Below are 23,310 nucleotides of genomic sequence, written 5' to 3' on the forward strand. Positions count from 1 at the left end.
AAATCAACAAACAACCCTGGCACACCAGCCTGACCAAAGAACTGAGACAGGCTGCCAGGATTGGTGAGCGGAGATGGAAAAGATCTCACTCCAATAAGCACTTCATCGCATTTAAACAGTCCCTCACTACTTTCAAGGCCACACTCGCTGCAGCAAAACAAACCTACTCATCGCTCATATACTCCCTGTTTCACAACCCTAAACAGCTATTCAAGACTTCCAATTCTCTCCTCCGTCCCCCAGCACCGCCTCCCTCTCCACTCATCTCAGCTGAAGACTTTGCTTCATTCTTCAAGCAGAAGATTAATAACATCAGACGAAGCTTTGGTCTACAACCCCCACAACCTCTCTTCCTAACTACTCAGCCCTCCTCCTCCAAAACCAACTTCACCATTACAGGAGATCAACTTTCCACTCTACTCTCAAGATCACATCTCACCACCTGTGCACTTGACCAGATCCCATCCCACTTCATCCCAAAACTCACCACAGTCTCCATCCCAACCCTAACCCATCTCTTCAATCTATCACTAACAACTGGTGTTTTCCCCTCATGCTTCAAACATGCCTCAATCACATCCTTCCTCAAAAAGGTCTCTCTTGACTAATCCTCTGTATCTAACTATCGCCCCATATCATTTCTCCCCTATGACTTAAAACTAAAGAACAACACGTCCCTTTGGAACTGTCCTCCCACCTCTCTTCCTGCTTCTTCTTTGATAGCTTACAATCTGGCTTCCAACAGCATCACTCCACTGAAACTGCCCTGACTAAAGTCATCAATGACCTACTAACTGCCAAAGCCAAGTGACACTAATCTGTCCTTGTTCCTCCTGGACCTGTCCTCTGCCTTTGACACAGTGGATCATTCCCTATTACTACAGAACCTGTCATCTTTTGGTATCACAGACTTGGCCCTATCTTGGATCTCCTCATACCTCACAAACAAGACATTCAGCATCTCCCACTCACACACAACCTCCTCACCTTGGACCCTATTTTTCGGAGTCCTGCAAGGTTCAGACCTAGGGCCCCTGCTCTTCTCCATTTACACCTTTGGCCTGGGACAGCTTGCAGTATCACCTCTATGGTGATGACACACAGATCTACCTCTCTGGATCAGATATTACCTCCCTACTAACCAAACTCCCACAATGCCAGTCCGCTATTTCATCCTTCTTCTCCGCTAGATTTCTAAAACTTAATATGGACAAAACAGAATTCATCATCTTTCCCTCATCTCACTTGACTCCCCCAATGGACCTAACCATTAAAGTAAATGGCTGCTCACTCTCCCCAATCCCACAAGTTCGCTGCCTCGGGGTAATCCTTGACTCTGATCACTCCTTCAAACCACATATCAAAGCCTTTTCCACTTCCTGCTGATTTCAACTCAAAAATATTTCCCGGATCCATACATTCCTCAACCAAGAATCTGAAAAAACCCTAGTCCATGCACTCATCATCTCCCAACTTGACTACTGCAACCTGCTATTTTGTGGCCTCCCTTCTAACACTCTTGCACCCCTCCAATCTATTCTAAACTCTGCTTCCCGACTAATCCATTTATACCCCCGCTATTCCCCGGCCACTCCTCTCTGTAAATCCCTTTACTGGCTCCCCATTACCCAGAGACTCCAGTCCAAAACCCTAACCATGATATACAAAGCCATTACTATTTAAAACCACAATCACGTGTCCCCGCTTCCATGCCTTCTTACTTATCCTGGCTGGCTCCCAGCCACGCAATAGTTTGCCACTGTGAAATAGTGCTGGTGCCAATATGCCCCCTTCCCTCACAGATCTGGTCGAAATCGCATTGACTGCAACCAAGACTGTTACAACCCTGTCTTTGTGCCCACTGCTGACTGCATATGCATTGACAAGGCCATTAACTTTAATGAAGCAGATAAAGACACTTTGTGCTTAGACAGTATTTACCTTTTTTAGGTGGGCACAAAAACGCATTTGACAATGCGTTCATGCCCACCTCAAAAAGTCGGACACCGCTAAAAATGAGGTCAGACAGAACACAAAGTGACTCCATCTGCTCTAACAGACTCAATGGCCCTGATTGCAGATACCCCTGAATCCCATTTTTAAGGGCTTCAGATGCACAAATGTGATGTGAATTTTTTTATTGTAATTTAAGCTCTCTCTAAAACATGCTATTTTTAATTTGTTAGGAAAAGCAAGGTTGCTCATCATTTAGGTATCCAATATGTATTTATAGCAACTACTGAAACATGTAAACATTCCACTTGACATTTACATTCATTAAAGCAATTTCAAAATATTACTACCAGGTTGTTAACAGTAATGATGACACTGATTACACTGATTAAAAAATACACACTCATGAAAAAGAAAAATCAAAACCCATATCAGGAAAATATACTGAAATTAATGATGTTAAATAACCTGAATGTTTAACTTATTTGGAAAGAAAATGTGGAAAAACTAATTTGTAAACTAAAATTTAGCTGAATTATTGTTTACTTTTGTGTACTTTCTACTCAGAATAGGGAAACATTGAACATTTTGATTAAATATGTAATATGAGCATTATTCCATTTAAGATAAAAGAAAAGTCGGCTCCCACACAGACTCTCTGAGCTCTACCCTTAGAGATTGGGTAGAGCATTCATGAAACTCTCCCTGATCTGCCAGTTGCCCTGGTCACTTCCCTCCTTGCACAGTCTATTCTCTACCCTCCTTGCCCTGGTCACTTCCCTCCTTGCACAGTCTACTCTTTACCTTCCATGCCCTGGACACTTCCTTCCTTGCACCGTCTACTGTCTGCCCACCTTGTCCCGGACACTTCCGTCCTTGCACAGTCTACTGTATCCCCTCCTTGCCCTGGACACTTCCCTCCTTTCAGTCTACTGTATACCCTCCTTGCCCTATACACTTCCCTAGATCACAAAGAATATTGGTATTAACCTTTTTGCTATCCTAGCCCACTAGGGATTTTAACTTTACCCTTTTTCTGCCCCAGGTCACTTGGGATTGTTAATATTACCTTTCTCTGAGGATACGTGCATTAATCTTTTCTGCCCTAAAATGACAAGAATCCTATCATTAACCCCTTCTATCATCCCAGATCAGACCCAGGCAACTGCGGCCCGTGGGCGACTCTAGCCCTTTGGCTGCTCCTGTCTGGCCTGCGGAGCAGGAGAGACAAAGTGCTGAAAACTGTGGAATACTGCAACATGCAGCTGAGCCCCCACCTGGGATCTCAATTACATCAATGGTGGAATATCCTACTGGACTGCGGGTGGCATCATGCTGTTTGTGTGGCTTAAAATTAATCATACTGTTTGGTGGAATTTTGAGGATTATACTGTTTGGGGGGGTTATGGAGGGCTATCATACTGTGTGAGATGGTTTTGGGGGTATCAAACTGTGTAGTGGCTGTAATACTGTGTTGGGAGCTGTTGGGGCCATCATACCATGTGGGGCCACCATACTGTGTGGGGAGCTGTGGGAGCATCATACTGTGCGTGGGCTGTGGTGAATCATGCTGTTTGGGCAATTGTGGAGGCCATTATACCGTGACATAGCGTGCGTTGAAGGACTGTGGAAACATCATACAGGCCGCCCTGAAGCACGAGCATATCATTAACTCAAAACTGAAAATAAAAATTAAGCAACAACCACAAGATGGATTTCATCAGCCAAGGTATCATTTTAATCAGTATAGCAGCACTGACCTGACACTGTCTGTAGGTTACTCTGCACAATCCTGCTGACAGGTTCCCTTTAAACATTTAATTCATGGTAAAGTTAATCTGTCCAATTACTTATGAGCCCTTGAAATGAGGAAACTTTGGAGAAAAATGGTTGCAATTCCAAAACGTTTCTCTACCCTTTAATACCTGCCATCCTGGCAGAAGGCATTACACTGCTAGGAAATAAGGCCACAATTCATCAAGACCAGCATTTTTCACACCAGTTTTGATGACGAAGCAAAGTAAAGGTGCATGCTTATTAAAGTGGTGGTCCAGGCTTGGGGCTCAGGTCAGCACTCAATGTGACCTCAGATTAAGTGACTGCATTAATTGAATGCAGACTTGATCCCCATGCCTAGACAACCCCTGTAATGAATAAGACAAGGTGCAATGTGGCATGCACTTCCATTTGCACCTCACCACAAATCTTACTTTAGTCGGGGACATGAACTTGACAAGCATGGATCGCCACAACCTGTCATGCCTCTGTTTTGCACACTTTGCCGGAGCTGGGCAAAAATGTTGTGAATATGCCAAAAGTCACAACGTTTTTGCTCAACCTCTCTTTTCAAAGCTTTGTATGCTAGATTTCTGGCATAAAAGTTTTGATGAATCGATGCCACATACTTTAACCTTATTATTACCTTAGCTCACCAGAGCTGCAGTCATTAAACTATACCCTGCCTTAGACCCACGTATGTTACCACCCAAACCAATTAGGCGTAAGTATTTCGCTCTGTAGTAATTTGATGCTGTTTTTCATTGTCTAATTCAGAAGGAGCAATGCCCTGGCTAAGAACTGCTTAACACACAATATCTGCAAGTAAGGGAACCTCAACATGAGGTGGTCAAAATACAAGAATATACAGTACAGGATATGGTACTGACATGTTCACCCAATACAGTTTTAAGACATTTTACTTGAGGCACAAACAATGGTGGATCCTGATAAATATAAAGTATAAACCAAAAATCTTTTTCTCAATTTAATACAGGTTTTGTTGAACAAAAAACAAAACACATAAAAGCTGTGATGACAGTTATAACTTCAATAAAGCTGAAAGAGACCCATTAACTATGAAACAGCTTTTCTTTACACACTCTTGATTAGTGATGAGCGAACTCCTGGATGTTCGGGTCCGGCGGGTTCGGCCGAACAGTTAAAAAAAAGCTTGGTTCGGGTACCAGAATAGTACCCGATCCTAGACCCCATTCACAAAATGCGGGGCACAAACATCCAGTGTTTGCCGCACTGTCATATGTGCATGACACTGCCTCTGATTGGCGGGAAGATCATTACCACCGGTCAGAGAACCGCAGTTCTTATGCTGTTAGATGACAGTGTGAGCCTGTAGCTGTGACCTTTACCTCCAGACACAGGCATTGGCTTATGAGACTACTTCTCCCATCAGCCTAAGCCTGCTGCCGCTAATGACAGCAATAGCAAGCGGCGGCTGATGAGAGTACTCATCAGCCAGTGCCTGCGCTATAAACACCCTCCCTGCTTAATAAGTCCTTTATAAAGTGTGATATATTAACAGATCTTTTAAAAAAAGTATTTTTACAGTTCATTTTTAAATAATCTTTTGACTAGTCGATGAGATGTTTGTTTCCCCAGCCCAGTCAATATGCTATCACACCACTGTAGGCATCTACAACATGATTTCCAAAAGCCAGCATCATCTCTTGCTCTCTGCAAATCTTGAGCATGCACGCGACTTTCTTTCCCACAGGTCACTGCACCTCTGATGCCGGGTGTTCGGTTCCTGATTTAAAAAACGTCATGGAGACCCCTCTATTCTTGCTAAGCAGCCTTGCTAAAGCTGACAGCTGAGGGTTGCTGCCCCCAGCTGTCAGTTTTTCCTGGCTGATTATCAAAAATACAGGGGAACCCACGCTGATATTTTTTCTTATTCATTTATTTATAGCGCATGCTGATGAATACTCCTATCAGCCACAGCCTGCTCTCGCTGTTATTAGCGGCAGCAGTCTAAGGCTGATGGGAGTAGTAGTCCCATCAGCCGACACCTGTGACAATAGGTATAATTTTTACCTCCGGTCACAGTTGCAGGCTCACACTGTCATTTGACAGCATGGGAACCGCAGCACTCTGACCAGTGGTAATAATCTTACCGCCAATCACGCTGCTGTTGTTTCTCGCACTGTCTTGCAGATGACAGAATGAGTAAAAACTGGTGTTCAGGATGCCGAACCCGAACAGTATCACAGACTTCCTGGTGAAGTCCTTGTTCGGGGTCCGTTCCCGAACAGTAGGTGTTCGGTACGGATCCCGAACTTTATTGTTAGGGTTCGCCAATCTCTAGCCGTGATCACTCTATCCCAGATAAAAAGAGAGTGCCCATGAAATGTCAAAGCAAATGTGGATGCCACTTTTTCATCTATGGTGTCTCAACAAACTACACTGTAAACAGAACTTTTATTGATTTCTCAAACTCTGCATTAGCCCACTATGGTGAATATGGCGACTGTTTCATTTTTATATTGTACTGTCACTGATGACTGAGATGCGCTCAACCAGCTACAGTGAGTATTGAAATGATATTTACCTTATGGAAAGATGCCATTCTAGTATCCTGGAGAATATAGTATACATAGAGTTGTCATCAAATTCATTTATTGTTATAGTGTTGAAATGCCTGAGGAATCTCGGGGTTATCACATTTCTTCCACCACCTAATCAGCAAGAAAATAAAGTAATTTATAAGGTACTAGGAAAATATCTGTGGACTAAAGCACTAAACCAATTAATTTGCTAAATAAAAGATGACAAAAATGTAACTTACAATGGACTCAAATCATCATGGCAATTTGTAGATTTTTCTAATTGTATATAATGCAGCGATATTCACCAATTTGCTAATTTATTAGTCAAGTCGTAGACTAGCTTGTAATTGCATGTAAAGCAATACATTTATAACTAACAGATAAATATCACAATATCCAACATTATCTACAATATTTCATCATTAACTCTGAATTAATAAACTTTGCACAGAATAAAAAGAAATGTATGCAACATGCAAAGCAAAACTAATTTTGTGAAAATAAACACAAGGTCCGATTCATAAAGACATTTTTTTTATATAACTGTAAATTTTTATTAAAGTTTTAGCAATTTTTTGACAAATGGACATAATTCAGGATAAACTTATACAATACAGAAATTAAGAAACAAGAAGAGCCACATTGACTCTCCAACCAAAATAGAACAAAGGCGCAAGCAAGTTATCTTAAATATGTTTTCAAATAATTTTATTGTTTTTTTTAGAAATAAACAGGGTAGGGAAAGGAAGGTAGGAAGGGAGGGAAGGGAGTGGGGAATAAACAACCTTGTACAGGTACGGAAAAATAATTTTAAAACTAGAGAACCCACAAATAGGCAATGGAATAATCTTAATCATGGAATCTTAAATATAACCTTAAATATTTGAGCTTTTGGAAGTGCATTGAGCAGCAGGGTGGATTGCTGCTGAGGGAAAAAAAATCTCTTTACTTCATCTGTGAGCATGTGAGCGAGCTGAGAGTGACGGGAGCGTAAGTGTGAATGGTGGTAAGTGTGTGACTTGTGATTCAGTGACTTTGGATTCAGGGAGTTTACAAGGGAGGACTTACTGAATTGCTATTTGTATTTTATTAATACTTTGCATTTATTTTTATTTAACTTTTCTGTCTGGTGCAATCACCATTAGGATGTGCTCCACTACTGCCAATGCCATCCAGTGTACATCTTGCCACATGTATGCAATCCTTGAACAGTCGGTCGAGGGTGCATACTGCTGTGTGAGATGTGAGCACGTTGTGCATTTGGAAGCCCAGATACTGGATCTAAATGTGCAGTTGGCAACACTGAGATCCATAGACAATATGGAAAGGAGTCTTCTGCTCCATCAATGAAAAATACCTGGGTGTATGGGTGGACAACAAACTCACATTTAGTGGCCAGTGTCAGGCAGCTGCTACAAAGGCAAATAAAATAATGGGATGCATTAAAAGAGGCATAGATGATCATGAGAAAAACATAATTTTACCTCTATACAAGTCACTAGTGCGACCACACTTAGAATACTGTGTACAGTTCTGGTCTCCGGTGTCTAAGAAAGACATAGCTGAACTAGAGCAGGTGTCGAGAAAAGCGACCAAGGTTAGTAACCCCTTCATGACCAAGCCTATTTTGACCTTAATGACCAGGCCATTTTTTGCAATTCTGACCAGTGTCCCTTTATGAGGTAATAACTCAGGGTCGCTTCAACGCATCATAGCGATTCTAAGATTGTTTTTCCTGACATATTGGGCTTCCTGATAGTGGTAAATTTAGGTCCATAATTTTTGCATTTATTTGTGAAAAAACGGAAATTTGGCAAAAATTTAGCAAATTTCGCAATTTTCAAATTTTGAATTTTTATTCTGTTAAACCAGAGAGTTATGTGACACAAAATAGTTAATAAATAACATTTCACACATGTCTACTTTATATCGGCACAATTTTGGAAACAAAATTTTTTTTGTTAGGAAGTTATAAGGGTTAAAAGTTGACCAGCGATTTCTCATTTTTACAACAAAATTTACAAAACCATTTTTTTTAGGGACCACCTCACATTTGAAGTCACTTTGTGGGGTCTATATGGCAGAAAATACCCAAAAGTGACACCATTCTAAAAACTGCACCCCTCAAGCTACTCAAAACTACATTCAAGAAGATTATTAACCCTTCAGGTGCTTCAAAGGAACTAAAGCAACGTGGAAGGAAAAAATGGACATTTTAATTTTTCCAACAAAAATTTTTTTTTTAGCATCAATTTTTTCATTTTCACATGGGCAACAGGATAAAATGGATCCTAAGATTTGTTGGGCAATTTCTCCTGAGTACATCGACACCTCATATGTGGTTATAAACCACTGTTTGGCACGGCGTGGAAGGGAAGGACCACCATTTGACTTTTTGAATGGAAAATTAGCTCCAATCGTTAGCGGTTGCAATGGCGCATTTGGAGAGTCCCTGTGAGCCTAAACATTGGCGCTCCCCCACAAGTGACCTCATTTTGGAAACTAGACCCCCAAGGAACTTATCTAGATGCATAGTTAGCATTTTGAACCCTCAGGTGCTTCACAAATTGATCCGTAAAAAAAAAGTACGTTTTTTCAAAAAAAATTTCTTTTAGCCTCAATTTCTTCATTTTCACATGGGTAACAGGATAAAATGGATCCTAAAATTTGTTGGGCAATTTTTCCTGAGTACACCGATACCTCAGATGTGGTCATAAACCACTGTTTGGGCGCACGGCAGGGCCCAGAAGGGAAGGAGCGCCATTTGACTTTTGAATGGAAAATAAGCTCCAATCGTTAGCGGACACCATGTCGTATTTGGAGAGCCCCTGTGTGCCTAAACAATGGAGCACTCCCACAAGTGACCCCATTTTGGAAACTAGACCCCCAAGGAATTTATCTAGATGTGTGGTGAGCACTTTGGACCCCCACATACTTCACAGAAGTTTAACGTAGAGCCCCATTTTTTTATTTTACCAAGGGTAGCAAGAGGAATTGGATCCCAAAAGTTGTTGTGCAATTTGTCCTGAGTATGCTGATACACCATATGTGGGGGTAAACCTCTGTTTGGGTGCACGGTAGAGCTCGGAAGGGAAAGAGTACCGTTTGACTTTTTCAACGCAGAATTGGCTGGAATTGAGATCGGACTACATGTTACGTTTGCAGAACCCCTGATGTGCCTAAACAGTGGAAACCTCCCACAAGTGACACCATTTTGGAAATTAGACCCCCTAAGGAACTTATCTAGATGTGTGGTGAGCACTTTGAACCCCAAAGTGCTTCACAGAAGTTTATAACACAGAGCCGTGAAAATAAATAAATCATTTTTTTTCCTCAAAAAATGATTTTTTAGCCTGCAATTTTTTATTTTTACAAATGTAACAGGAGAAATTGGACCCCAAAGGTTGTTGTCTATTTTGTCCTGAGTATGCTGGTACCCCATATGTGGGGGAGAACCACTGTTTGGGCACACGTCGGGGCTCGGAAGGGAAGTAGTGACGTTTTGAAATGCTGACTTGATGGAATGGTCTGCGGGTGTCAAGTTACATTTGCAGAGCCTCTGATGTGCCTAAACAGTGGAAACCCCCCACAGGTGACACTATTTTGAAAACTAGACCCCCTAAGGAACTTATCTACATATTTGGTGAGCTCTTTGAACCCCAAAGTGCTTCACAGAAGTTTATAACGCAGAGTCGTGAAAATAAAAAAATCATTTTTTTCCTCAAAAAATGATTTTTTAGCCCGGAATATTTTATTTTCACAAATGTAACAGGAGAAATTGGACCCTAAAAATTGTTGTCCAGTTTGTCCTGAGTACGCTGGTACCCCATATGTGAGGGGGAACCACTGTTTGGGCACACGTTGGGGGAAGTAGTGACGTTTTGAAATGCTGACTTGATGGAATGGTCTGCGAGCGTCATGTTACGTTTGCAGAGCCCCTGATGTGTGACCCCATTTTGAAAACTAGACCCCCAAGGAGCTTATCTAGATGTGTGGTGAGTACGTTGAACCCCCAAGTGCGTCACAGAAGTTTATAATGTAGAGCCGTAAAAATAAAAAATCATATTTTTTTTCACAAAAATGATCTTTTTGCCCCCAATTTTTTATGTTACCAAGGGTAGCAAAAGAAATTGGACCCCAAAAGTAGTTGAGACATTTGTCCTGAGTAGGTTGATACCCCATATGTGGGGATAAACCTCTGTTTGGGTGCACGGTAGAGCACGGAAGGGAAAGAGCGCAGTTTGAAATTTTCAATGCAGAATTGGCTGGAATTAAGATTGGACACCATGTTGCATTTGCAGAGCCCCTGATGTGCCTAAACAGTGGAAACCCCCCACAAGTGACACCATTTTGAAAACTAGACCCCCTAAGGAACTTATCTAGATGTGTAGTGAGCTCTTTGAACCCCCAAGTGCCTCACAGAAGTTTATAACGCAGAGCCATGACAATAAAAAATCATTTTTTTTCCACAAATTTCATTTTTTAGCCCCCAATTTTTTATTTTCCCAAGGGTATCAGGAGAAATTAGACCCCCAAAGTTGTGCAATTTTTCCTGAGTATGCTGATACCCCATATGTTGGGGTAAACCACTGTTTGGATACATGTCGGGGCTCAGAATGGAGGGAGCACTGTTTGACTTTTTGGACACAAAATTGGCTGGAATCAATGGTGGTGCCATGTCGCGTTTGGAGACCCCCTGGTGTGCCTAAATCGTGGAAACCCTCTCAATTCTAACTAAACCCTAACCCCAACACACCCCTAACCCTAATCCCAACCCTAACCTCAACCATATCCCTAACCACAAGCCTATCCCTAATTCCAACCCCAACACACCCCTAACCCTAATCTTAACCCTAATTCCAACCCTAACCCTAATTGCAACCCTAACCCTAATTCTAATCCTAATTACAACCCTAACCCTAATTGCATCCCCAACCCTGATTGCAACCCTAACCTGATTGCAACCCTAACCCTAATTCTAACCCTAACTCTAATTCTAACCCTAACCCTAAAGGAAAAATAAAAATAAATATATTTTCTTTATTTTATTATGTGTCCCTAGCTAAGAGGGTGATAAAGGGAGGTTTTATTTACTTTTTATTGTATTTTGATCACTGTGATAGTTTATCACAGTGATCAAAGTGTACCTGTAAAAAGAATGAATTAATATGCCGGCCGGCAGATTCGCAGGCACACTGCGCATGCGTCCGCCATTTTATAAGATGACGGTGCCCATGGAGAGAAGACGGCGGGACACTGGGAGGTACCGGGACTTATGAGGTACCGGGGGGCTATAGGGGGCGATCGGAAAGCAGGGGGAAGCCCCCTGTATCTGAGGGTCAGGTAAACTTTCAGTGACCCCGGTAACCCGACCCACTGGGGGGCTTTAAAGTCATGCGCCACATAGGCATCACTGGTCATAATGGCACAGGTTTTCATGATGCCTATGTGGTGTCATTGGTCGGGAAGGGGTTAAGGAATGGGGGGTCTGCAATACCAAAACAGGTTATTACACTTTGGGTTATTTAGTTTGCAAAAACGAAGGCTAAGGGGTGATCTCATTTTAATGAATAAATATATGAGGGGACAGTACGAAGACCTTTCTAATGACCTTTTTACTCATAGACCTGTGATAGGGACAAGGAGGCAGCCTCTACGTCTGGAGGAAAGGTCTAAGCATAATCACAGACGCGGTTTCTTTACTGTAAGAGCAGTGAGACTATGGAACTCTCTGCAGTATGAAGTTGTAATGAGTGATTCCCTACTAAAATTTAAGGGGAGACTGGATGCCTTTCTTGAAAAGTATAATGCTACAGGTTATATACACTAGTTCCCATTATATTGCGTTGATCCAGGGAACTAGTCTGATTGCTGTATGTGGAGTCGAGAAGGAATTTTTTTCCCCATTGTGAATCTTACTGTTTGCCACATAGGATTTTTGTTTTGCCTTCCTCTGGATCAACATGTTATGGCATGTAGGTTAGGATATAGGTTAAACTAGATGGACCTAAAGTCTTCCTTCAACCTTAATAACTAATAACTATGTAACATAAGGACAGGACACACACCACAAGGAAGGGAAGGGAAGGGGAAAGGGTGGGCTCTGAAATAAGGGGGAACATGAGTCCAAGGAGAGTCCTATTCAGCTCTCTGAGCCCAAAAGTAATTCCAAGGAGCCCAAACTGAATCGAAACTCTCCACACTCGCATTTAGAATCGCCGTCATGTATTCCATCCTATGGATATCATTAACTCTATATAGTAAGTGAAGGTGTGAAGGTTGGGGAGTTCTACTTCCAGTTGAGGGCGATCAGACACCTAGCCGCTGTGAGAATGTGTAGAAGTAATTTAGCTGACTTTTTACTCATCCTTTTAGGGGTAATATTTAACAGGTATATGATCGGATCCAGCCCCTATTCCACATAAAGCACCTCAGAGATCAACAATCTCACTTTCCTTCTTAAACTTTCAATCTCTGGACACCACCAGAAAATATGGTATAGCATGCCCACATCAGAGCCACAGCACCAACACATGTTTGGTATTGAGGGTTTCAGTCTGTAGAGGAGGTCAGGAGTGTGATCTCAGAACATTAGTATCGTACACTGGTTTTTCTTGTAAAGGGTGCAGATGATTTGCCAGCTTTGAGATGAGAGTGCTTTTCCCAGAATAGACTCCCATTTTCACATGCAGGAGTGTTTTAACTGTCGGCCATCTTGGGAAGAACACAGAATTTTATACAGTTCTGAAATTAAACGTTTGGTCAATGACACTCTCCTACAAATCCTCTCAAAATCAGTCAGTAAGGAAACCCTCGAAGAACCAAAAAGGGAAAGGGCAAAGTGTTTAATCTGTAAGTACTGATAGAATTCTTTGTTAGTAATAGAAAACTTAAGGCCCCGTCTCACTAAGCGATCTCGGTAGCGAGATCGCTGCTGAGTCACAACTTTTGTGACGTAACAGCGATCTCACCAGCGAGATCGCTATGTGTGACAGCGATCAGCGAGCGGCCCCCCTGCCGGTATCGCTGATCGCTGGAAGAAACCTCTGGACATTTCTTTGGTCACTGGTCTCCCGCTGGCCAGCACGCATCGCTGTGTGTGACAGGCGGGAGACCAGCGATCAGGTGTAAAAAATAATAAAAAAAATAAAAAATATAGTTATTCTCACCTTCTGACGTCCTGTTCAGCCATCCTACCTCTCTCCACGCTCCGGTCCCAGTGATCCTTTGCACGAATGACCGCGAGACTTTGTTATCCCTCGAGACAGTGACATCTCGCGGTCATTCGTGCAAAGGATCACTGGGACCGGAGCATGGAGAGAGGCCGGAAGACTGCGCGGGACATCGGAAGGTGAGAATAACTATATTTTTTATTTTGATTCTATTTTTTACAGCGATGCCGGGCGCTCGGCATCGCTGTGCTGATCGCTGGTGAAGCTGTCTGTGTGACAGCTCACCAGCGATCACATAGCGACTTACTAGCGAACCTGACACCTTGATATCGGTGTCGGGATCGCTGGTAAGTCGCTTAGTGTGACGGGGCCTTTAGACTTGACGTCATCAAATGTGAGAAGCTCCAGTGTGTCCCCGTCTACCAAATCCACAAATCTAAACAGGCCTGCAGAGGATCAAGGGTGGACCATTGGATAATCCAGCCTACTTGGCAGCAAAGGCTGAAATATGAATGAAATCATAGGCGATTTAGGGGAGACTAAGCCAAACTTCCTCAAACAGGAGAGCCAGACCTCCCTCGTGAATTTTATACGGCCCAGTAGAGGTTCTGGGGTTACAATGGGTCTATTTAACCATAGTAGGGAAATCAGGTGAATTGGCGCCAACCACAATTTCTCTATTTCTGTCCACTTATTATATCCCCAAAATGAAGCCCATGAAGGGACTCTGCGAAGGTGGGCAGCCCAATAATATTTAATAATATCAGGGACTGATAGGCCCCCCCCGTGTGATTTAGGAGAGACAAGAACACGCTTAGAGATCCGATGATGCCTATCACTCCAAATAAACCTCATCATAGCTGCCCGAAGAGACTTAAGCTCACACACAGGCACCCTGACCGGCAAAGTCTCAAAAAAATAAAGCAGTTGGGGAAGGAGAGACATCTTAAGAGAGGTAATCCAGCCAATAAGTGAAAGCGAGAGCGGTTTCCATTTGTCCAACAACTTCTTTAAATCGTTCAGAAGTGGCGGAATATTGGAGCTATATAAATTGCCATATCATAAAAAAAACACGTTAAAATTACAAAATATTTATGTAACTTGAAGTTGCGCAAAAATGTTGTGAGTTTTTGTGCTTTTACATCAGTCCCCACCAAATGGACAGAGCTTGGTTGGGACACCGTGTGGAGGTGCTGTCCACATGGAGTGACTGCAGACTTGTAACCTAGTGCCAGAAATGTATTAAATTCAAACCTGTTTTGATTAGAGCATAAAAAATCCCAAACATCTGTGTAATCATATATATTTAATTGTAACATTTACAGTACATATTTTTGCTTTTCTGGTATGGAGCTGGGCCACATGATCAGTGCTGTTCCTTGAAACTTCACAAGCCGTACCCTGCTCTTTCTGTAATTAATTATAAAGTTATTCATTCTGTATCTAATCTATTTGCTCATGTAGCATAAAATGTAGAGTTACAGTTTCAGTAGAACGTTACCTGCTGGCCCCATAGCACATACGATTTGTATATCAATTAGCTTGATCATGGAGCAATCTTTCAGATCATACCAGTTCCAATGATCCAACCACTGGCGAAGTAATTCTACAGGAGGCTGTGCACCGTAGACCTCTCTGGCAGGCATGTTCACATCATCTACAAAAACCACCTAGAAACAAACCCGGTTATGTGAAAGTTTAGTACGATTCACTTAGCGAATGTATTATCAGGTAGAAGAGTAGAAGGTTACTATCTCCTACCAGAATGTGGTAGGACCGGTTTCTAGAAATTTAGCTATGCCACTCGGGGTCGACTCTATTACCAGAACATCTACAATGAATAAACCACCTTCAATCAAATAGTCAAAAATGTAAGACCTTTATAAGATGTGGAGCTACATTTACATTAGGCATGTACTACAAGAAACACAATAAGGGCACAGTCACCATATGATAACAAAGACATCAAGCTAAAAGATTTTGTATTAATGATTCATTGCTTTTTTATTAAAGTAAAATAAATCAAGTAGTATCTATAACACGTTTTGTGTGGCAATAATCCTTCATCAGACCAGAACAGAATATAAAAGGTGCAATTTTGCTGCTGGCAGGTGCTTCCAGACATGCAAAGTGCACCTCTGAAGTCAAGAAGCAAAAACCTGGCATCAGAGGCGCATTGACATATTGTCATGGGTGTGTCAGGGGCTGCAGACAGTCGCACTGCATCTAGCTGCAGAAGATCTCAGCGGTTGGCTTTGCAGGCTCCTTCCTAGTTCTTCTGACTTTAGTACCCAGTGGCAACCTCACCCGGCTCTAGTTGACACACCTGGACTGGGCTGTTTATAACTCCCAGCTTGCTGCTGGGAGTTGCCGGTGATATTTCATTTCCATTTACCTGTTGAGGCTTGGAGCTATAGCAGACAGCTATCTTCCTCTTTGATGTTTGGAAGACGTCTGTGTTTCTCTCTTAGTCTACTCAAGCTAAGAGTTCCCCTTGTTTGTGTATCCATCTGTCTTTAGTGGTAATGGGGATTGACCAGTGCTTATCCTGTCCTTCCCTGTGCAGGGATTATCGCCAGGGTCAGGCAGGGGTTAGGTATCCTGTTTGGAGATAGGTGCGGAACCTATATAGGGATGCTTAGGGCAGACAGAGTGATGATAGATCTGCGTAGGGGTCTCCACTCCCCTAGTCTTGGGTTCCCATGCCCCTTATCCATTAGTGTTGCACTTAGTCTTTCCTACACTGTGTGTGACACATATGGGAAAGAAAGCCGCATGCATGTGAAAGCTTTGCAGACAGCAGGTGATGATGCCAGCGCTTACAAATATGTTATCACACCCACAGGGGCGTGAAAATATGCGAGGAGGGCCAACTAGTCTGGGGAAACACATGCCCCATAGACCAGTCAAAAGTAAAATTTGCATATTAAAAACAGGTTTTCAAAATAGTATTTTAAAGATCTGTTAAAGTGTCAAACACTATAAAAGGCTTATTAGGCAGGGTGTCTAAAAAAGAACTGAGAATGCTGGTGATTTGCAGGGCATGGGGGACCGGTCAGGTTCCCTTTAACAGTGGTGATATAATGTTCAGCTGGCCAATAAGTGGACAGTATTCCAGGTCACTGCTGTGCTGAGCCAGTGACATAATAGTCCCATGGGGCATGCACCAAAGTAATGTATTGTCTTACAGGAATTATGGTGGGCGCACAGGAAATAGGAAGTACTAACATTTACATTACGCTCTGATAGCATCTTGCCTGAGTTTTTCATCTGACGTCTGATTGAAACAGCAAACAAAACATCTAAACATTACACAACAAAATTAGATCTGAACACGTTGTATGTCTAAGTTCTATAATTTCTGTAGGAAAGAGAAACACAGGAGGATATACTTCTAGTTTTAAAGGTAAGCAACCTACACTGCCTAGTACATTACAGAGTGATGCACTAAAAAAACAATATTCGCCTTGAGGTCAGATCTAAATCAAAAATAAGATGTGAATAGTGTAATTCTTACCGCCTTCTTCCCGAGCGGAGGACCATAGAGTCCCTTCCTTCTTTTGTCAAGCTTGGACATGATAATGTTCTGAGTTTGAGCTGCCGTCGTCTGAGCTGAGAAGTTCATCAGCAATGGTTTGTATGTCTCTTTATCCAAGTTATTTAACAAGAAATCCTAGGAAGTAATATTTATACAGTGAACAGTTGTATTCACGTCTAAAAAAAGATTGAGACATAAACACTTTTTTTTATTCAGAAAGTTGATTTTAGGAGAACTTTTGTTAAAAGGGATTGTCCATCAATTTAATAACACTATGTAACAAAATTTTATTTATTTTTTGTTCCTGGGTTCAAAGTGTGTTTTCCTAACCCATAATGCCTAAAACAAATAGAAAATAGTTGTTGTTCCACAAAAACTTTGCTTTTGTGATCAGGACAATGCAATTGTGAAATTTGTCTGTTTTCGGGAAAATTCTCGATTCGTATTCTATACTGAGTTGTCTTCTAGAATATTGTTGAGCTACTAGAATTGTGCAGAAGTTTCTACAGTTTTCCAGAAGTATCTAGAGGTTTCTGGAAACTTTTAGAACTTTCTAGAACATTCTCGGACTGTTCAATAGTAGTCATACAAATATAAAAGCACAGGTGACTCGAAATAACATTTCGGTTTATGTTATTGCTGAGTAAGAGAATAACGAATCGTACTTAAAGAGCAATTATTTGTTTTAGATGGCATCAAGAGGTTTTTTGCGCCCAGCAGATGCATTTTGCTACATGTGTGGACAATTTATAAAGACAAGAGTGAGAAAGTATTCTGCTAAAGCATGTGGTATGATGTGCAAGGCATACAAGGCATGTTTCGGCATGCCTGTCGGGGATCAAGACAAGTCCTGGGCACCTTGTTTCACATGCGAATATTGCAATAAAACTCTTGAAGGTAAGGTGAACAATTACTGCTCGTTTAGACGGCAGTGCTTTATTTTAGAAATTCAATGATTTAGATCTAGTACAGTTTTACCCCTTACTGGCCGCGGGCGGAATAGTACATCCGCGGCCAGTATCCCCCACTTTGATGAAGGTTCCGGCGGCGAGCCCGCATCAAAGCAGGGACATGTCAGCTGTTTTGAACAGCTGACATCTGCCCGCAATAGGCGCGAGTGGAATCGTGATCCACTTGCGCCTATTAAATAGTTAAATGCCACTGTCAAACACTGACAGCGGCATTTAACAAGCGCTTCCGGCCACCGGGCCAGAAATACGCGCACCGCTGACCCGTCAGATGATCGGGGGTCATTGGTGCGTCGGCATAAGAACCAGAGGTCTCCTTGAGACCTCTATGGTTGTTGATTCCAGATTGTTATGAGCGCCACCCTGTGGTCTGCGATCATAGCAATGCAGTAATTCTGCAACATAGAGGTGATCTGAGCATCACCTCTTTGTAGCAGAGGCGATCGAGCTATGGCAGCTTCTAGACTCCCATGGAGGCTATTGAAGAATTCCAAAAGTAAAAAAAAATGTTTTTAAAAATATGAAAGAAAAAAAAAAATAAAAATAAAATAAAAGTTCAAATCACCCCCCCTTTCAAAATAAAACAATTAAACAAAAATGAAACATACACATATTTGGTATCACCGCGTTCAGAATCGCCCGATCTATCAATAAAAAAGGATTAACCAGAAAAAGTCAAAACGCCAGAATTACGCTTTTTTGATCGCCGCGACATTGCATTAAAATGCAATAACGGGCGATCAAAAGAACGTATCTGCACAAAAGTGGTTTCATTGAAAAAGTCAGCTTAGCATGCAAAAAATAAGCCCTCACCCAACCTGAGATCACGAAAAATGGAGATGCTATGGGTCTCGGAAAATGGCACGATTTTTTTTTCACCACTTAAAAAAAAGAACCTAGACATGTTTGGTGTCTATGAACTCGTAATGACCTGGGGAATCATAATGGCAGGTCAGTTTTAGTATTTAGTGAACCTTGCAAAAAAGCCAAACACAAAACAAGTATGGGATTGCCCTTTTTTTGCAATTTCACCGCACTTGGAATTTTTTTCCTGTTTTCGAGTACACGGCAGGCTAAAACCAATGGTTCAAAAGTACAACTCGTCCAGCAAAAAAATTGTGAAGGGTTAATACTAAAATCAGAGCTGAAGTTTCGATTTATCCATTCTCTGAAGGTTTCGTTTCTTCATTTTTGTTGCTGTAAGATACATTTTTGTAATTGGCAAGGGCTGTCATGAAACCAGACTGTTCTCATCAGGTGCAAAGATAAGGGAGGCGGGGGTGTAAAACTCCCCTGTCTCCGTGTGGTCATTTGAGTTGCTAGCAACACTGGAATAATTTGGAGATCACTGGCTCAACCGTGAAGGGTTAATTTAGCCCTCCCTAAATAGCTACCTCGACAGCTTGGCGCCCAACGTGGGGTCCCCGAACAGGGACGCCTCTGCCCCCGGAGGACAACAAGACAAAGGACCCTCGGAGCGGACACGGGTGCTGGAAAATTGGGACTGATCATCCCCCACGACAACCACGTTAAGTTGGCAGTTATACTGTTCAGACTGACCGTTGGTGTGGTTTTCCTGAGCTTGTTGCTGCAAAGAGGATCTGAGGTTTGTCCCCTGGTGGGGTGATTCATGGGTGGAATCATATAGAGGTGTGGTCCCATTGGGGGCCCAGTGCTCGAACCGTACCTCATAAGCGATGGACACCCCGGATTGACCAGTGATTGTGACTCTCTTTATAGTCAAAATATCCTGAAATTCCCGATCATTATTAGTATTGGGCGTGGTGATGCGATTGAAGATGGGTAGGATACGTAACTCAGGTATATATAGAAAGATATATATAACCAGAGGTGTCCGGAGGGAAAGTCTGAGACTCCCTCCTCCTTTCACTGAGTACCGAGTAGACTTTTGGGCTTCCCAGAGGGGGTTGACCCTGTGGAACAGACTGATACGGCCGCTCCAGATCTGTGCACAATTTGTCAGGATATTTAGCGCTAAAGGAGAGAATTATGTTTCTGTGGAAGAAAAAGAAAAGTTTGGAATTGTGTGAAGGATCAGATACTGTTAGTCTTATGATTCAAAGACGAGGAAAGAAATATGTCAGGAATGCAGGAAAAATATTTTCAATTCTGGGATTTCCTAAGGGCGGGAGGTTGCAGCCTACGCTATGGGATGAAAGAGTTAAAAAGAATAAAGGAAGGTTGACTGATGATGGATTACTTGAAGGCGCTGAGGAATTCCGTGGCTTGGCACATGAATTGTAGAATGAAGGTTATGTGGACATTGAACAGCAAGTGAATTCTGATTGTTTCTGTTACTGCTATGTTGAAGAAGGAAAATTGTCTATTATTATGACAGGGACGGGATGTTTTGTGGTTCAAGAAAGTGACTGTGGTGTGAGAATGTGATTGATTAAAGAAGGAACTAAGATCCAGACAATGTGTCAGGCAGTCGAATAGTTAAAAGTGATGATTTGAAACAAGAAGTTTCCCTGCTAGATGATAAGGTCCCTCGCCAGGAAATCAAGCCTCTCCTCCCGACTGTAAGCTCTGTGCCCCTTAACCCTAAGGCACTGATGTATCCTGGACTACCGAAACTCAGTATGCCCCCACCCTATGATCCTGCCGGGTGGATCTGTGCTGTATGTGGAGTTACTAATCCTCAGTGGAGAGAGGTCTGTTATAATTTGTTATAATTGTGGCACAAGAAGACTGGGTGTTGCACAAGAAGACTTTAACCCGCTCTGTTCAGCAGAGAGAGAAAAAAAGCAAGCTAGCAGCTGCAGCTGCTTCAGTACCCCCTCCCATCTTAGCCCACACTATATCCCCCTTCACCCCCGCCGCAGCTGCGAGCACACAGCCAGTCTCTTATCAGTATCATTGGAGCACACAGCAAACTCTGACCCCCCCTCAGACTTCAGCTTCTGGGAACCCTGCTCCTCAGCCCCTCTCTGCTAATTCTGGCGTTGTGCCAGACTTGAACACTTTCAGAGGGATTGTCATTCCCCTACTATTTTAATCGGAGTAGATCGTGGACCCAATTAATATACTTTTATAAACCCTATTTCTGTGGGACCTTTCCCCGAGGTTACTATTCAGTTTGTAATCTCTCCCACATGTCCAGTAAATTTATGGGGGGTAGATTTATTATCACAGTTCCGCTCCAGAATACAATTCAAAGATGATGGTCAGATGGCTCTTATGTTATATAATCCCTATGTAGATGAAGACAGTGAGGAAACCACCATGGTTACTTACCGGTAGCCGGTTTTTCCGGAACCCATGACAGCACCACCTGAGAGAGGGATCCGCCCCGCCAGGACAGGAACCTACTGAGACATAAGGGGCGGCACCTCTCCCCCGCTTCAGTTGGGTTACAGAGCATTGAGAGGACTTCCCGGTTAGTTACATGTTTAATCCAACACCACAACACTCAAAACACCCTACTAATTGTGCACACCATACAGTGAAAAAGGGGGGGAATGTACGGGTGCTGTCATGGGTTCCGGAAAAACCGGCTACCGGTAAGTAACCATGGTGGTTTTCCCTTCACCCATGACAGCACCACCTGAGAGATTTTTGGAGACTTCGAAACACCTTAGGGAGGGACCACCGCTTGCAGCACCCTTCTACCAAAGGTTAAGTCAGCAGAGGAGGATAGATTTAATCTATAGTGCTTAAAGAAGGTTGAAGGTGAGGCCCAGGTAGCGGCCTTACAAATTTGTTCGATTGATACCTCTGCCTTTTCAGCCCAGGAGGTCGCCACGGCTCTGGTGGAATGAGCCTTGATGCCGTCAGGAATCGGGATACCACTAGCTGAATAGGCTACACTAATGGCTTCCCTGATCCATCTAGCAATAGTCCCTTTTGAAACCCCATAGCCTTTCCTGGCACCCTGAAAAGCTACGAATAGGGACTGTGACCTCCTCCACTGGCTAGTGGCAGATATATATTCTACAAGAGCTCTTTTAACATCCAGACTATGGAATTTTTCCTCCCCCAGATTTTTTGGATTTTCGCAAAAGGATGGAAGAACAATTTCCTGACCCCGATGGAAATCTGACACTACCTTGGGCAGATAACTGGGGTCTGTTCTTAACACTACCCTATCCTGAAAGACTTGCGTATAAGGAGGATTTACTGAGAGAGCCTGTAAGTCGCTTATCCTGCGGGCTGATGTGAGGGCTACTAACAGGATCGTTTTTAGGGTCAAAAACTTTAGGGGTAGCTGATGTAATGGCTCATACGGTTCTTTTGTAAGGGCTTCTAACACCAGGTTTAAATCCCAGGGGGCTATTCTAGGTATTGGAATAGGCCTAGCTCTATGGCAGGATTTAATAAATCTGGCTATCCACCTATCTGATGCCAGTTTGCAATTGTAGAGCGCCCCTAGTGCCGACACCTGAACCTTAAGTGTGTTTACTGCTAACCCCATCTGCAACCCAGATTGTAAGAACTCTAGGATGTCACTAATCGGGGGTTCTTTCCCTAACGGCTTACCCAAGAACTGTAGGAACTTATCCCATGTTCTGCCGTAGATGTTAGTAGTCACCGGTTTCCTGCTTTTTAGCAGAGTGGCCACCAGCCCAGGGGAGAACCCCCTATCTATTAAAAGCGACCTTTCAAATTCCACGCCGTCAGATGGAATCCTTTGACCTGAGCGTGCAATATTGGACCCTGAACTAGTAGGTCCGGGATTTCTGGCAGAACCCAAGGATCGGAGAGGGACATCTTCCGTAGCAGAGCGAACCAGGGCCTTTTTGGCCAAAATGGAGCTATTAGAATCACCCTGGCTTGATCGTTTCTGATTTTTCTTACCACAGTCGGGATCAGAGCTACTGGGGGGAACGCGTAAGCCAGTCTGAAGTTCCACTGGATGTGCAATGAGTCCACTGCCCATGGGTTTTCTCTTGGGTTTAGAGAGCAGAACCTTTCTGTTTGCCTGTTGTGCTTGTTTGCAAAGAGGTCTATCACCGGTTCCCCCCAAAGCTGAATTAACTTTTGAAAAATGGATCGGTTTAGCGCCCATTCTCCTTGCCTCAGGGTATTGCGACTCAGGAAATCTGCCTCTATGTTTTCTGCCCCTTTTATGTGTAGGGCTGTCACGGAGTGTAGGTGATCCTCTGCACTGCTCAGAATGTCTGTTGCTGCTTCCATTAAGGAGTGTGATCTTGTCCCTCCTTGGTGGTTGATGTATGCCACTGCTACCTTGTTGTCTGACATGATGCGTACATCTCGACCCTGGAGTAGCGGAATGAAGTGGTTTAGGGCCTTGCCCACTGCCCACAGTTCTCTCAGGTTGGAGGATGCCTTCCTTTCTTGAGGTGTCCAGGAAC

At 42.9% G+C, this 23,310-nt stretch overlaps 1 protein-coding gene across 1 annotated transcript in view; it reads right to left on the reverse strand.

Moving 5' to 3' along the window:
- DNAH7 (dynein axonemal heavy chain 7) overlaps positions 1-23,310 on the reverse strand; it is a 529,416-nt gene that overhangs the window by 205,416 nt on the left and 300,690 nt on the right. Inside the window, exons 36-38 of the mRNA XM_073546702.1 lie at positions 16,986-17,141; positions 14,970-15,138; positions 6,299-6,425 (exon numbers count right to left, since the gene is read on the reverse strand). Of these exons, the coding sequence (XP_073402803.1) occupies positions 6,299-6,425; positions 14,970-15,138; positions 16,986-17,141 (452 nt within the window). The remainder of the gene's footprint in view (positions 1-6,298; positions 6,426-14,969; positions 15,139-16,985; positions 17,142-23,310) is intronic.

This window comes from Dendrobates tinctorius, unplaced genomic scaffold (genome assembly GCF_039654945.1).
Source record: "Dendrobates tinctorius isolate UK_male_01 unplaced genomic scaffold, ASM3965494v1 ptg000150l, whole genome shotgun sequence".
In the NCBI taxonomy this organism is placed as follows: Eukaryota; Metazoa; Chordata; class Amphibia; order Anura; family Dendrobatidae; genus Dendrobates; species Dendrobates tinctorius.